Source organism: Meles meles, chromosome 11, assembly GCF_922984935.1.
Source record: "Meles meles chromosome 11, mMelMel3.1 paternal haplotype, whole genome shotgun sequence".
Taxonomy (NCBI): Eukaryota; Metazoa; Chordata; class Mammalia; order Carnivora; family Mustelidae; genus Meles; species Meles meles.
The window spans coordinates 17,937,899-17,955,396 of NC_060076.1; the positions used below are offsets into that span (position 1 = coordinate 17,937,899).

At 45.7% G+C, this 17,498-nt stretch overlaps 1 protein-coding gene across 1 annotated transcript in view; it reads right to left on the reverse strand.

Annotated features, from left to right (window-relative positions):
• The window catches only part of PAPPA (pappalysin 1), a 239,657-nt gene that overhangs the window by 160,919 nt on the left and 61,240 nt on the right, over positions 1–17,498 (reverse strand). Inside the window, exons 5-6 of the mRNA XM_046023823.1 lie at positions 12,193–12,385; positions 5,722–5,843 (exon numbers count right to left, since the gene is read on the reverse strand). Coding sequence (XP_045879779.1) covers positions 5,722–5,843; positions 12,193–12,385 — 315 coding nt within the window. The remainder of the gene's footprint in view (positions 1–5,721; positions 5,844–12,192; positions 12,386–17,498) is intronic.

Consider the following 17,498-nt stretch of genomic DNA (forward strand, 5'->3'; position numbering starts at 1 on the left):
GAGCTTCGCAGAACACTAATGCCTGCTGGTGGGGAGTGCCCAGTGAGCATTCCTCCCTCTCCGCACACTTTATCTGGGAACTGTCAAGGGACGAGCAACCCTTCTCCCTTCCTTGGAGAAAATGACTACCAGCAGTGGCAGCCGCAAGAGAGCAAAGGCAACAAACGTGTTTGGCTCCTGCCTTCTCCCTGGTTTCTTGTTAATCATCAGAGGGACCAAAAGCTTTCCGAAAGACAGGAACGTGAGCCTGGACATTACACTCAAGTACATAACTAGGAATGGAGATCTTAGCAAAGTGTGTGCTTGTCTGCTTATCAGAGATAAAAGCTCCCATGTGAAAAAGAGCCTCGGGGTGTGCTGAGTCCAACCATCACCAAGGCTGCAACCCCTCTGACCATACCGGGCTTCACGAGCCGACCATCCCCTGGTGTGCGGCACCGCGCCAAGCACGTTCCCTGCCTCTGCTCCCTTCGTCCTGGCGGTGCGTCTGTGGCACAGGTCTTACAAAAATCATTTCACAAAACGGGGAACTGAGAGTCCGGTGCCTAAGTCCACCCCGGATGGGGAGCAGAATATTATGGGATACTGCTGGTCCTGGCAGCGTGCCAAACTTTGAAGCAATGGAGGCTGGGCTAGAGGATCAGCTCTACAGCTTCTCATCGCGCCACCTACTCTGAAGATACTGATGTCTCAGGGGTGCTCTAGAACTCAAATGGGAGGGGTTATTAGCACATGCTCACGAATACTGAGCTTTGTTATGAAACATCGGGAGGAATTAATAGGGAAAAGCTTGGGAGGAAGAGGTAGTCCAAGAAAGAAAAGAGCTGAGAGAGAATGGGAAAGAAGAAGACTATGGTTCTGAGCACAACGGGGCAGCGGCAGGAGACGAGGCCCGCAGGCTAAACAGAACCCAGGTCACGAAGGGGTCCTGGGTCATTTTATGGAATCAGCATTTTATACCAAGAGGGACTGGGTAGTGAAAAACTGTAAGCAAACAAATGAGAATTGTCTTTTAGAAAAACCACTGTTTACAGTCATAGACACTATCTATCCATCTATGTATTCATCCATCTGTCTATTTGTCCATCTGTCCGTCCAACCATCCATCCATCCATCTATCCATCCATCCACCCATCCATCCATCCATCCATCCAAAAAATATCCAAAAAATAATTATTGACTGCCTAGTCTGTGTCCAGTATTAGGCAAGTCCCTGGAGCAACAGGTTTCTACACACGTGGTCTCTGGCCCCGTGGAGCTTCCAGTCTAGTGGAACCAGGGGAGAAATGACTGTACTAAAGTACATAATCACACCTGTAGCTTAGACAAGGGAACATCAGAGGGGATGAGGACTAACCAAAGTGACTAAGGAGGAAAAGAGAACAAGGATGGTGTGGTTGTGAGGCAGGGAGAAGGGCAGCAGAAAAGGGGAAGGGAGGGGGAGGGAAGACATGGAAGGGGGATTGGGAAGGGAGGCAAAGAGGGAGGGAGGGGAAAAGTAAGAAGGAAGGGGGAAGGAGGAAAAGCACAAAGGTACTGTTACTTCATTGTTAATACATGCCCTTTTGTATATATGGCGACTAAATGAAAAGTTACGTGTTTATATAAGCTGTCCACTGGAAGTGAGGCCATATATGTGTGTGAAATGTATTTAGACATACTTACGCTGATTCAAATTTACGTTTATGAAGATCCATACAGACATCACTCACATATCTTTGTGTACATACGCTGCAGCTGTTGACACAAATGTAGTTGTAAAAACTTGGTGCCAAGTTTTTTCCAGATGAATACTTCAGCACACCTGAAATATTCTGGGCACCAAAAGGGGGAAAGGCCTCACACAAATAATAAAAATGAAAACAGCTAGTGCCACGTGTTCCTCTCTCATGGAAAACCCAGCCCTTGCAATGCTTTATATGTTTGTGTACGTGATCTTAATTGAGATCTGAGTTGATGAGGTCTGGCTATCCATGCCCTAGGTAACGAGTGTCCGTGGTATCAAACACCTCAGGAAATATTCATCTGTGAAATAAGAGTTTTTGCTCAAGAGATAGGAAAACAGGGTCTCTTTTGCATCCAACCACTTTCTGTGGCCAAACGCAAGAATTTCTGTGGCTGTATTTGCCTGAAGTTCATAGAATGGACTTAATGGAGTTAATAGTGTGTGTGCAGCAAGTATTTGTTAAATGAGAAAAAAAAACCTTCTATCTTATTAATATGGAGTTAAAGAAGTCACAGCTCCATGGAATATAAGAGCTACAGAGGACATTTATTCTGTACACAAGATGTTATCTTCAGAGAAGTTAACTGACTCATTCAAGGGCACAGAGCATGTTGATGGCAGGGCTCGAACCAAGGTCCGGTCCTCTTCAACCCCACCCCCCATCCCATACTCTCTCCCCAACCCCAAAGCTATGTCTGGCATCGCTCATGGATTTGGGAGTTTTATGTTAGTTTGGGAAGTCCAAAAACTTAAACACGCAAAGATAAATAGGATGAAAATGAGTTGAGAAATAAATTGCAGAGTTTGGCTCATGGAAAAGTTTATTTCTTCAAGGATATTAAAAGGGTCTGAGCCAAAAGGATCACAGAGCCTGTAATAGGATGCTCTAAAAAAAGAACAGTGTCTTTTCCTGGCCTGCATGCACTAAATTTACATATCCTGAAGGAAAACCCATGGCTGCTGCGTTTCCTTGCTGCTTGAGTCAGCTCAGGGAACCGGGGGGCTCAGCACTTCCCGATGAACTCGACTCTGCATCTCATGCTTTAAGAGGGTCAGGAGCAAACCAGGAACTAACTTAGCCAGTTGACAGCTGGGTTGGATGGAAGTGTGGGGAGATGTCTGAAAATTATTTCATTCATGCAGCGAGTAGAACAAACCAGGATGGTTTTAGCCAGAGAAGTCTTGGCGGAAAGTCTTGCTGATCCTACCTCCCAAATATCTCTCAATTCCATTGACTTTGCTCCCTCTTTCACTGCCATGGGCTGCACCCAGGCCACCACCATCCCTCTCCTGGATTCCTGCAACAGCCACCGAGTGGCTCCCTTTCCTCCAGCACAGCCGTCCTGAGGCTCTTCACCACACATCAGCCCGTGCAATCTTCATAACACACACATTGTGCCATGTGTGTGTCATGTGTGCCCAGACCCCCACCAAGGCATGTGGTGGCTCCTTGCTGCCCTCAGCATAAACCCATCCTCATCCAGTCATTAGGGAACACCCAGTCCAACCTCCACCTACTCCACACCTCACGTTTCATGCTCCAAACCCACTTAAGCTCTCAGCATTACTGAACAGCTTTCATTTATGTGGGTTACGTCTACTGGTAGTTATCATGGTACAAATGAACACTGAGAAACTTCAAACACGAGAACACATAAGCATGTGCTCCATTAGCCATCAGAGCAGTAATAACATCACATTCCACGCAGCCACTGGAAAGCAACACTGCTCTCTCGGGAGAGAAGGGGCGTGACAATGGCAAGCAATTACCATAGCATTATTATGAAAATAATTTTCAGTTTTGAGGATACCCTAAAAAGTCTTCAGGAACTCCATCAGCCCTCAGATCACACTGAAAAACAAAAACAAAAACAAAAACAAAAAACCCCAAACACTGCTCTAAACATACCAAACTTCTTTCATATTCTCAAAAGCATTAATCACTGGGGCAGTGATAAAGTCTCAGGTCTGGACGAGGTCAGCTTCTTCCTGATTCCCCTGGCACTCTCTGCTTCAGTTATCATGGGCCTTGCTGCACCCGATGGTAGATGGTAACCACTCTTTTGCTCATCTGACTCCCCTGTTAGATGGTCAGCTCTGTCTTGGCCATATACCCAGCATAGTGCCTGGCACACAGCTCCTATGGTGGCTGTAGATGGGCCTGGGTCACTCTGCACGGACACAGTTTGTCAGCTGGCAGGGACATGCCCTTTCTTCCGTGAGAACCCAACATGGGTTCCTCTGGGATGGAAAAGTCATGACTGTAGATATCGGAAAGAACTTTCTAACAAATGGAGTTAGAACAGAAGGCTCAGGAATGTACGCGCGGGTGCTAGGAGAGCCTGGGTGAGGGAGGGCACCAGGGGGATTCCTGCACTGGGTGGGAACTGGGGCTAGATGAGCCAGGCCCCCCTTCCAAGTCTGACAGTCTGTGATCCTGGGGGGATGAACTGAGGGCTTCTCCCAGACATCCCTCTCGCTTTACATTCCAGATGGATTTGTTTAGAGTTCCTGAGTTCAGCTCTCTCATTTTTATTTTAAGCTACTTTAGAAGATAACAAAGTACAGTGCTGTCATTTTTCTCCTTCACTCTCCTCTCTGATCCCTCTCCCTTGCTTTATTCTCTGGCTTTTTCTTCTCAACCTTCTTTCTAAAAATATAAAAGAAAACGGGGGGAGTTCTTGCTGAACCTCAGGGAGGAATCCGATTCAGCTCTCTCTGATGGGCTGGTGTCCCCACCCAGGAACTGTGGACGAGAGCTGCCCTGCACAGGGGCAAGAGAGACCAATGGGTGGAGCACATCTCTGGGGGCAAGGAAGGGCACAGAACACAGGGTCTCTGCTGGCACTAGAACTGAGCCCTAAAGAAGGGTAGGGATCATGGAAGGAAACTGAGAAGGCAACTTTCCACGAGATTCTCCAAGTTCTAAGTGACTGCCGTCAGGGCCAAGTGCCAGTGGAACAAAGCATTTGGTGAAATGCACTCCCTTAAATTCTGCAGAAAACCAGTAGGTCTGGCAGCAAGCGGGGCCATAAGAGATCACAGAGACTGCTGGCCCCTAGGAGGGCCTGGGAGACCCTGGGCGCAGGGGAGGGTCCCCTCATGGGGAGAGCCCACCAAGAGTGGCAATGGTGAGGTGCTTCCCTCCAATGTCTTGCTGATGTCTTGCTGATAGATGGATCTCAACAAGGAGGGTACATGGCAAAAAACTTCTAGAGGAACTGTTGTGCCATGTATGTGGGTGTCCTGGATATTCTCCACAACAAATGAAGAAGACAAAGATTACTGAAACCTTGATGCCTCCCCAGGTACCTGTGATTTTCTGTAAGGGGATTTTCTGTGCATCAACAGGCCGCCAGGGTCTGGAGGCACACATAAACACACATACACACCATGTCTTTATCGGGCATGTGGCTTCAAGCACTCATTCGATATCTCAGCATCTTTGTTTCCTTGTATGTAAAGTGGGATGACATACTTAGGACAGTGCAGGAGTTCAGAGGACATGTGCTGAATTGATGCATGGATACTGGCCTTGATCTTGGGCTGAGGGCAGAAACTCCCAGTTGTATGATGAATAAACTCTGGGGTTCTCACCTACACCACGGTGACTATAGTTAACAATACTCTATCAAATACCTGAAAATCGCCCAGAGAGTACATTGTACGTGAGCTCACAAACAGACAATCAAAAAGTATGAGATGATGGTTGTGTTAATTAACCTTATTGTGCTATAATCACTTGCCATGATACCTGTATCAAATCATCACTTTATACACCTTAAACCTATACAATGTTAAATGTTAATTAGGTCTCAGTAAAGCTTAAGGAAAAAGACGAAAATAAAATAAACTGGCCTTTTGCAAGGCTATCTATCATAAAATCAAATGAGACAGTATGCAGAGAAGATGGTTACCATCCTAAGGCTCCGGCCACATTAAAAGAGCTGTTCTTTGCAACCCCAACTTGTAAATGAGCTTCCAGGCTCGCTTACCTTCTGCTTCTCGAGGACTCCAGTGTCCTGATGGGCCACAGGGCATCGGGGAGGAGGCGTTGATGGCATACTGCACCAGGATTCTCCCTTCCAGGCAAAGGTCACATGCTGATCCCAATTCTCTAGGAGGCCAAGGAAAGAAGGGAGATGCACCGACTTAGGAACAGTTGAATGAGCTTCTGATCTGGCTAGGCCAAAGGCACTAGGAGAGAAGACACAACAATTCCATGCTACCCCTATCCTCCTTATCCTTGCCAAAGTTTCCAGATTATGACCATGAATGAAATTCTACCCCAAAGCCCAGAAAAAGATCTTATTTGGGCTTATGAGGCTTCTGTCCTACTGGTAGACACGTCTTTAATTTCAAGCAGTACAGAATCACCAGTCCAAAGGCTTATACACCCACATTAATAAGGCCCTACCGAGGATTTGATGTGTGGTTGCGAAAAAAATCTTTATTTCCATTTGACCTCAAATTTTATTCTTTGAACAGTGTTTATCAGGTACCTCCCTGTGCCAGGCACCATCCTGTGTCCTAGGTATTAAATAAAAAGAAGGTACGATTCAGTTCCTTCATCTGAAAATGAGCTGGCTGAACCCCCAGATGATGCCTATAGAACCTTCCAGGCCTGACATTTTGGGGATGGATGAATCACCTCTGATTTAACAGTCAAAAGAAGCTTCCTTACCATGGCATCTAATTCATTTTAGCAGTTTCCAAGGGCCAAGTCAATCCCTTGAAAGGCAGAGCCCCAGAAGTGGAATATTACGGTGGCCTCCTCTACTGTCAAGTGTCTTATGTATCTGGATTCAATCTCCCTTTAGCCACAATGGCCTCTGGGATCTTGTTTGTTCTCCAGACTTGGCATCTGTTTAGGAGGCAGCTGCCAGGAGGGGAGAGGGATCAGCCCATTATTTCTCAAAATGCAATGGTCCTGCCAATACCTCTTTCATCATTCCTAGAAAGATCATTATCCTTTAGCTACCTGATAGATGCAATGGAGGAGCTTGACAGCCTTCCCTTTAAATGGAAGCTCTGTAGCCCTTGGGTTCACATGGTAAGAAGGACTATGCTGGCGAGCCCCCATCTGCTGGTGTTCCCCATTCCTCTTCCACACAACTGCCAAGAAGCTCATCCCAAACCTATAACTGAACAGATCACTCTCCTGATTATCTACTTATATGGTGGCCAATGTATGTAGAGGGATGGATGGATGGATAGATGAGTGGATGGGTGGATGGGTGGATAGGTGAGTGGGTGGCTGGTTGGGGGATAGATAGATGGATGAATACCAGTCACTCAGACATGTTGCTACTACTCTTAACTAATCTAGTCTAGATTCTCAAACTGTGGATTTTCATCCTTCTTTTTCACTGTTAATGTGAAATCATACATAGGTAGAAATTCTGCAAGCACACTGATATCCAGTGAAAGGAGAATGAGGAAATAGCCTAAGATTAATATGTTCAATGAAATGGTAAGCAGTCGTTGCAAAAATATTCCATGAAATCTCATGAAAAATTCATAAGCTACAACGTTCAGTGAAAAATCCTATTCAAAACTGACTTCATAGCAGCTTCTCAATGCTGTTCAAATAATTTCGACATCACAAAATATCAACACGAATTTCTGGGTGGTGGAATGAAGATAGGATGGTTATTCCTCCCTTTTTATTCCTTCTGGGTTTCTGGACTTTCTATATATTTTGAGTATCTATGAATTACTCCTGGACTAGCAATAATAAGAATTATAGAAATACACTTGAAGGTGGGGAATGAGGAGTGCAGAGAGAGACTTCCTCGCTCTGGAGGCAGAGTTCCATTACAATGACCACAATCCATGCGTAGCAGCTCAGGGTCACATGACTGGCTCTATGATGACAATGAGATTATAAAAGTTCTGGGATGGAGTCAGGAACCACATGGACCTTAATGGCCACTGAGGCTTTCTTTCTGTTTTCTTTAGACACTTTGTTTTAGATGATGGTCCTATAGTCCCCTATACATCAGTTCTTCACACATCCTGGGTTTCTAAAAGATACTTTGATGAGTGACCAAACCATCATCCACCTGACAGTAAACATGCCTTGTTCCACAGAGCTCCACAAAGAACTTTCCCTCATATTCAGCCACCGATACACATATTCATTCACTGTTTCATCTGTTCATTCAGCAGGTAGGCATTGAACCGCCTCTAGTTGCCAGGACTGTACAAGTTCCAGACTTCGGCTATCCAAGAGGAAGGAAGTCAGGTATGCTATCTACACCTCACAGAGCTTGCAGCCAGATGGATAGTGCATAAACAAATAAGTAAACAGATATAAAATTATGGGTTTATTAAGTTCCAGAGAGAAAGCAAATGGATGATGTAAGCAAGAATACTTGTGAGGGAGGTGCACTGGGCTAATTAAAATGGAAACAGTCATGAAAGACCTTAGTGAGGGGAAGTCATCTATGGCGAGAGCTGAAGGATGACATGAAGAGTGGATATAAAGCATTCCACGGGTAATCTCAGGTATGTAAAGGACCTACATAGGAAAAGGCTTGGTCTATAGGGATCCCAGAGGAAGTGTGAGTGACAGGAGTCATGAATGAAGGAAGGACTGTTAAGAGAGGCAGCTGGACAAGGAGGCAAGGACCAGATCATAGGAGGTCTAGTAGACCACCCACAGATTTTACATAAAAGAGGTGGGAAGCCACTGGAGTCACTCTAAGTCAGGGAGTGACATGATCTAATTTACATTTTAAAAAGACTGGTCTTCATGCTGAATGAAACATGGATTCAGAAAAGAAGGACAAAGGTAAAGCCAAAGTAGGCAACTAAATGCAATAGTGTGATTCTGGGTAGTGGGTGATGTTCCCACTTCACAGATTTGGATATAGAAGATCATGAATACAAAGTAATCATGCCAAGATCATAGTTTGTAAAGTCATAGAGTAGATACAGGCTTTACCAAAATCAGGCAGTATCCTACACATCCAGGGAGTATATGTTTTCTTAGGTTTGGCATTTATTTGATTTTTATTTGTGCCTGTATACATAGACACACAATCACACACCTACACACACACACACACACACACACACTGAAACCACAGTAGTACAAGATGCTAACGCTGGACAAGATCATCTTTCTTACCCACCTTCCATCAGAATCAAAGCCTAAAGTCTGTGCTAATAATACAGCACCCAGCAGCCACATGTGGGTCTTTGAATTTCAATTAATGAAAATTAAATAAATTTAGAAATTCAATTTCACACTTTTCACATTTCAAATGTTCCGTAGCAATTTGGCTAATGACTACCATACTGGACAGCAGAAATACAGAGCATTGCCATTACTGCAGAAGCCCTACTGAACAGTGCTTCTTCAGATTACCATGTGTGATGAGTTAACTTCTCTCCCATGGATCTAGCATGGTACTCGTCATGCACCATTCTTGGGAAAACTAAGAAAACAGTTACTCAAGTCATTTTCTGTGTTCTGAGATTTGGAATAGGGAGAAAGGCCAGATGATCTTCAGTGTACAGATCAGAAAACTGAGGCTGAAGAGGAGGAGGAAACAAATGAGGTTGCAAAGACTTCAGACCCAGGTCTTTTGGGTCTGAGTCCAGAATTCTTTCTAATACACCACCGCCAATTGTTCAGATAACTGAAACCATTCAGTCAACACATGTTTGCAAGACAGATAAAAATAAAGGAGTTAGAAAAGCCAGGGGTGGCCTTGAATTATTTATTCAGTTGCCCATGTGTGAGGACACAGGCTGTGGGAGGATCTGAATATGTTTTCTTAAGGAAAACCCTTGTATTCTCTTAGACCACAGATGTGAGGAACAGCAGGAGGACGTAAGGATGGCCAGGGGCGAGAGGTTGGCATTGATGGATGTAGTGGAAAACACCAGAGATTTTGCAGGGAAAGAGAATTTTCAAGTAGCTAAACAGCTCAGGGAAACTTTGTATAAGAGGGGAGCTAGTATTTCTTGAACATAGAGTGTGTGTACGAGCATATCATGGATGTCACATTTCTTGAATTCCCCACAAAAGCCAGGTGAAGTGGGCACAATTATGGAAGAAGATTTGGAAGGTCAGAGAGAACCAGAGAGGTGAGATGGCTTGAGCAAGGTCCGGAAGACCAGGGGTGTTGGAGCTGAGGACACAGTGCAGACAACTTGCCAGCAGACTTGTGCTCTTTGAACCAAGCCAATCGGTAGGAGTACAAACTCTGAGGGTAGGGAGACTGATCGCTCCATTTCTTTACAGCAATTTATTGAACTTGTGGATCGACTTCCTTTAGCCATAGACTATCGTCTACGTAGCTGTTAACCCTAATTAGACATGTTTCTAAAATGTCAGTTTTAATTTAACATATGATAACTCCGTTATGAAATCTCAGACCGAACAGAATAGCTATTGTATGAGCCTCAAGTACCAACTGACTATAGGTTATTAAAAACATATTGATTGAAGCTGAGGGTACTATGTAATAGAGACATATCTCATTACACAACAATTAACCCTCCAATAGGTTTCCAACAATCAGATGGTATTTATTTAATGGACAATAACTGCTTTATGAAATACAAATTAAATACATACACGGGAAGCTTCATTTACAAAACTTCCATTTTTAAGTGGAACTGAGGCTAAGGCTTGACCAAAAGTCTGATACTTCTCATCGCCACAGAAAAAATAAATAAATCTACAGGCTGCTGGAAAGTCTGTTCTGAAGTGTCACATGACGTTTCCCAAACCCAGCTCTGAGCTCCCAGTGAGGGCGGCTGGGGCAGGGGAAGGCGGGTCGGGGGGGTGGCGTTGGTTTATAGAAGGCCGGGGAGTGCATTTCCTTCCACCATGAACACATTCACCCAGCTGTCAAACAAAGGTTCTAGATTCAGGGACTGTTGATAGTGGAGAAAACTGGAGCCTAAATTTAACGTGCTAGCATGATCTAATATGTATTTATATACACACGCATGCAAATGAGAGCTCCTTACCACCTTTCTTGGCTCTTTTGAGGAGAGGGGTAACACCTCCTTCATAATTTAAGTTTTGGAAGGACTTAATGAAAGCATGTGGGGGCTCGAGACAAGACGTTGCAAAACGTGAGTCAGAGCCCGGCTCCCAGCACCGTCTGTGGGCTCTTGGTCAAATCTCTTAGTGTCTTCCACTCTAATTCATGCCTCACCTGGCAAATGAGGAAGATGATTCCCCTATTTTTTAAAAAGGTTTTATTTATTTATTTGAGCGAGAGGGAAGGCACACATGCAAACAAAGGGAGGGGAAGAGGAGGGAGAGGGAGAGAATGCCAAACAGACTCCACGATGTTTGTAGAGCCCAATGTGGGGCTCAATCTTGCAACCCTGAGATCACGACCTGAGCTGAATGAAACCAGGAGTCAGATGTCCAACCGACTGAGCCACCCAGATGTTCCTCGATGATTTCCCTTTCATAGTTATCTCTATTCTCCATATAAAGCCTTAATACAGAATATGGCTTAGAGGAAGGACTTGATAAATGGCAACAACCATAACCACAGAGAATGATTAGTTAATCATTAGCTGGTTATTCCTTTCACCATCATCAATGGTATATCATCAGTGTTCGACAAAATGCCAAGAAGGGTTGGGATGGGGGGGTAATACACTAATAAGCCCTAAATTACAGGCAAATGTAGATATCATCATCTTAATTTGTTTTCCTGACTCTTCAGAATCTGTTGCTCTTAAAGCTTGAGCTCCTCAGGGGGTGTCCTGGCACCACGTGGAAAGGCACCACGAGAGACCAACGGATTCAGGTCCCTGTCTTCAGGCCACTGAGGCATCATTAGACCCACTTTCCTGCCAGAGAGGACCAGTTAAGGAGCAAAAGTGACTTGCCCAAGGTAATACAGTTAATAAGTGAAAGACAGGGGAGCAGAACTCCCGTGCCTCAGTTTATCATCCCTGATCTTCTAAAAATCCTATCCTCCATTCCACAACAAAGTACTAGGCACAAAGATTCTAATGATATGTATTCATATATTCAAGTGTATTCAGGTACGTGTATTTGCATATGACATATGAATATGTTCATACACACACATATATGCACCTTCATATATAATATAGATTACACATCCATCACAATTGTGCATTGACCAGAGGCAATTTCAGCTCACAAGCTCATGGAGATGAGGCCAGCACCTCTCTCCCAGAAGACAGAGGCAATAAGTTTCTAGGTGTTTCATAATAAAATAAAGCTAAATATCCATTCATTGAAAGCATGCATCTTTACTTACTAATTCCAATGAGCACTCCTTCAATTACCCCCTGACTCCCAACTTTGCCCTGTGTCTCTACGGACCAGTCATGGCTAGGTGCTAGGGGCTCCAGATGAACAAGAACAGGGATGAAGAAAACAGCTTCCCTTTGGAATTTCCCCTCTTCTCGGCAGGAGAGAGAGGGATCGACACTGCACAAGCCACACTCACCTTTCAAAGAAGTGGCCATCGATGGGCGGAAACCACTCCAGCGTCACGGAGTCGCTCGTGTGCCCCACGATCTGGGGGGCCAGGGCGACGGGCGCCGGCTTCCTGGAGGGCTGCCAGCTCTGGTAGACCAGGTCCAGGTAACAGTGCATTCTGGCGACTTGATTGGGCGTGAAGGAGTCTGTGCAGTCGTCATCTGCAAGGGGGCAGAGGGAGAGATAAGAACCCACTGCTGCATGACGTCTCCCAGGGGGCCAGCCAGCCAGCACCCCAGTCCTTGCCAATGCAGAGCTGGCCTCTTCCAGTGTTCAAGAGCTAATGGTCTGTGAAGAAATGAGTGCAGTCATCACTTCTGGAGACAGGTAAGAGGGAACAGGAGGAAGGGGAGGGTGGATGGGACGGAGTGGCCCAGAGGTCACAGTTAAGGACAAGGGCCAGACAAATGGCTTTCCACAGCCCCCCAGTCCCTAGTCAGTAAGCCATGCATTCCCTTTTTCTGTCCCTCCCTCAACAGTCACCCCAAATCTCCCATTCATTCATTCCTTTACATTCGTTCATTCATTCATTCCTTTGTTCAGTCTCTCCCTCACTCCTTCACATTCACTCATCTGCTCGTTCGTTCCACTGTCCATGGAGGCGGTGATACTGTCCTTCAAACTAACCCCTGAGCATCGATCCCATATTCTTTGCTCTGGGCCAAAGGCCACAGAAAGATGAAATTTTAAAAGGGTCCTGCCCTCGAGGAGTAACCAGTCTAGTTAGAGTGAAGGTGAGTCTCTTATATGAGCCAAGGTTATCAGAAGACAGTGAGAGTCTGTGATGCTGACCACTGATGACAAAGACACAGCACTGTGGGCAAAGACTGGGACCCAGGGAGGTTCCCGAAGAAGGAGGTACTTGAGGTCAAGCAGACAGCAGGGCTAAGGCGGGGAGAGGAAGTCAAGCATCGTAGGAGAGGGAGCTGCAGGCCTGCAGGGACATGGTGTCCTTCGCAGTGAGCACAGCCAGAGAGGCAGGAAGCCCAGGAACAATCCAGGCTCGGTGTCCATGCTGGGAACGAGGACAGTACTGTCACTTGGCTACTCACTGAGTACTTAGTATCAGCCAGGCGTGGTGCCCCGTGCTTTGGACATATTTAATATTCCCCGTTTGGGGAGTAAATACGACAGTTTGCTCCATTGTGCAGAGAAGGGAATGAAGACTGAGAGAGGCCCAGCACCTTTTTTATGATCACAATGCCAGGGATACGTGTGAGGTGTGAACCCAGGCATTCTGGACTCCAAGAGCATATTTCTAATTAACGTGAGAACTTCTTTCTGTGCCTAAGTGAGACCCTGCATGGGGAAAGGATCCTGCCAGTGCTTGATAAATAGAATGTGAGCCCAAGTCTGAGTGGGCTGGAATACAATCTCTTAAATGTCTTTAGATCGAATGACCTTGAGCCCTACTCTCTTTTCTACCATGTGGACTGAAGACTGTCTGAGACTCACCTCCCAAGGAAGGAGGCTGCCTCCTGTCTACACCTCCAACAGCTTCATTTGGCTGCCCTGGAGGCAGAACAAGGCACTGTTTTGGGTAGGTTTCCAAAAATATCGCTTCCCAGAGGTGTCTGCCCGGTTGGGGTTTCCGCAGCTGGGCCCCAGACGGAGGAACACGGGGCTCACCAGATCTTAAAATAAACCCACCCCTGGGAATCCTGCAGCATAAACTCACTTTGCCTTATCAAACAAACAGAAAATAAGTTTGAGCAGGTGCTGGGTAGCTGGATGGGACCTTGAGAATCCAGCCTGGAGAAGGGACAGGAGTGAAAGGAGGTTATACACAGACACTCCTTCTGATTCCCTTAGCAATTTTTGTAGGCCGGTTCCTTGTCCAGCACCCTGGGCACATCTTTCATAGGTCTGGACAAAGCGGAAGAGCCCAATGTCCCTTAACAAGTCCCCTTAGTCACATATATCTCTCTCAAGTCCACATGCAGCCATCTAACTCCTTGGATAACAAACATTCTATGGCTCCCCATTGTCTGGAGAATAGAGTCCAAACGTCTAGTCTAAGAAGGGCCAGCCCATCGGGTAAGTTCTTCTTTGTTCCTAGGAACTTTGCATTCTTAGTGCAAAAAAGTACCCCTGAGAAAGCCACTGAATAGGTCAGAGGCAGGGGAAGAGACAATGGCTAATGGGTATGGCTAAAGAGTTAGACCAACATGTGAGGGATGCAGAGTCGAGTGGGCAAGTGAATTCATGCCCTCGTGGCCTCTGTCTTTCCACTGTAGATGGAGATGATGAGGACACTGAGAATGTTCCCCTCAGAACTCAGCTGAAGGTTAAGGGCAGTTGTGCACAAAGAACCATGATAATGCTCAGTCAAGACTCACTGCCTCAGAACCAGGACAGTGCCTGCGTGTGTGTGTGTGTGTGTGTGTGTGAGAGAGAGAGAGAGAGAGAGAGAGAGAGAGAGAGAACCAGAAGCAGGAAAAAAAAAAATAACCGGAATGTAAAATAGTCATTCTCTTTGATCTAACAATAGCACACTCAGGAATTCAATATACAGATATTCATGAACAAATATGGGGAAAATAGAGGTATGAGGATATTTTTTGAAGCATCATTTAAAATGGTAAAAATATCAGAAATAGGGGTGCTTGGGTGGCTCAGTGGGTTAAGCCTCTGCCTTTGGCTCAGGTCATGATCTCAGGGTCCTGGGATAGAGCACCACATCAGGCTCTCTGCTCAGCGGGGAGTCTGCTTCCTCCTCTCTCTCTGCCTGCCTCTCTGCCTACTTGTGATCTCTGTCTGTCAAATAAATAAATAAATAAAATCTTTAAAAAATATCAGAAATAACACATCCATCTATTAAGAGGGGAATGGCCATGTACGTTAAGGCACAGCACCGAAGAGAATACTAATCAGTCATTTCCGAAAGAAGGAAGTAACTCAAACTCAGGTGCCACAGGTACAACTGGGGACATTTAATCACCCCACTCCATGGAGCTGCTGTGGGGACTTGGTGAGCTGGAGCACACAGAGCATTTATCGAGACGAATGGAGGAGGAAACCAGCATTTTCCCCCTTATTCACTCTGGTTTGTTTCTTTCTTCCTTTTCCCCAAGAAGTGCATTTCTCCTTTTGTGACTTAAAAATTAGCGATTTCTACATTTGTCAATAAAAAGGAGTATGAAAAACAGATAGGTGACAGAACTTGGTAAGGGAACAGAAATGTATCTAAACTTGAGCACAGAAGTCTGTGAACGTCTGTCCCACAGTGCGTGGCTTAAAGACTCAGCTGCTCTCAGAGTCCTAGGGGGAGGGGTCAAAGGGTTTCTGTTTATCACAACCGCTCTGTCTCAATTAGCTCATGTCTAGAGTCAGCCTCTCTTGGCTTGCTGCCTCCACATGCTTCCCCTCCTGACATCTGAGCTCCAGGACCAACCAGCCCCTCTTGCTCTTCAGTTCCCATCCTAGCCCCTCAGCAGGGAGGACTTTGGGGATCTCATCACTGGGGAAGCCTGCATCAGCCCCATGCTTTCGGGGCCCTGCCCTGAGTTTGCTAACTGAACTTGGTTCTCTAGAACACGTTCCCCTCTGAAGCATGGTGACCACAGAGCACAGAGGGTCAGGCCAGGGGGTCAGGCCAGGGCCGGCGCTGCCGTGTACTGTAGAACCAGGAGCACTACGCTGTCTCCCCCGCCAGCCTCGTTTTCACCCATGGTAACACAGGGAACAGTGATGTAACCACCTCCTAAAGCTAATCAGGGCATTTAACAAGCAAACCCATTTCTAGCGTAGGGATGACAGAGCTGCCCTTTATAAGAGCCCCTGCCTTTTTGGTTTTTATTAAATAATGATAGTGATACTAATAGTAGTAGCAATAAATGATTATTCACTGTAAAACATGTGGAATATGTCCAAAATGTTGCAAAGAAATAAACATCCCCCTAAACTCATTCCCTAGAGATAATACAATGAGTATTTAGCATATAGATCTATGTGTGTATGTGTATTTTCCATGTGAATATTTATCATTCTCATTATCAGAAACACATTTAGACCATGTATATATATATATATATACATGTATATATGCCAGGTCTTACACCGTACAAGGCTCTGTGACCATTTTCACATTAAAGAGTTAACAAATACTCCCAGGAATGATCACTTACGGAGCGCTAGTTATGGTACCAAGGACAGTTCTAAGCCCTTCATCTGTGTGAGTACACCTGCTATCACACAAGGTTGGTGTGATGACCCTCCACGGGATGCAGGAAGCCAGAGAGGCCTGGAGAGGCACCTCGCCTCCCGTCAAAGGCTAACACACGGAGGATTCACATTCAGTGCCATGCTCCCAAACTTCGTGCTCTGTGCCACTGTGCCCCTCTCTTTCTTCATCTTCTGCATTATCGTTAGTGGCCACACAACATTCTATCATATGGGTGCCTTGTGATTTATTTCAACAATCCATGCTCATTGGACTTGCAAGCAGTTTCTAATTTTTCACGCATATAAGCATTTTTTCTTCATGCCTGGCAGAGAGTAAATACCTAATTGATATTTCGACAATGAACATTGCTAAGAACATCCTTAGGACTGAGTCCTGAAAAAAGTGCACGGATTTCCTTCCCTCAGAAAAGTTCCTAAGAGCTGGGATTACACGGTCGAAGCAGATGTGTATTTGGAAAGACCCCGACATGCAGAACAATGGTAACCAGACACTTGCTCCCATGGGCTGGACACGGCCTGGTTTTCGCACTCTTGAGGAAACCCTGACTGGTGGGTGGCCTATCTTCAGGAAGGAGAGTCTGGGCTTCTGCATTTCATCTGTCCAGGGCTTATCCAGTGGCTCAAGGTGACCCTATGCACCTAGGGGTTGAATGCAGTCACCTGTCTAGTGTTTACTGGAGCTGAGCACTGGGGACCCTCCCCATCTGCCTTAGCATCCGAGAGAGAGAAAGACAGATTGTTCACCGATCAATAGCACAATGAAAGTGCTGCAGTGAAAAAGGCTTACCTTCTTGTGTGACCCTGGGCAAGTGGCCTAAGCTACATGAAACCATGCTTTCTGCATCTATAAAATGGGTTCAGTAAGAACAGTCCTTACCTCAGAGGGTCACTTTGAGGATTCTACAAGAGAAGCCTATGAAGTGTTTCCTGCGGTTTGTGCTGTATCCCAGGCAACTGATAACAACTGTAGACCTGTGCTGACCCTACGGCAGCCACCAGCCAGGTGGGCTTATTTTAGTTTGAACTAATTAAAGTTATTAAAGAGGAACAATTCAGCTCCTCAGTCTCACTAGCCATACTCGAAGCACT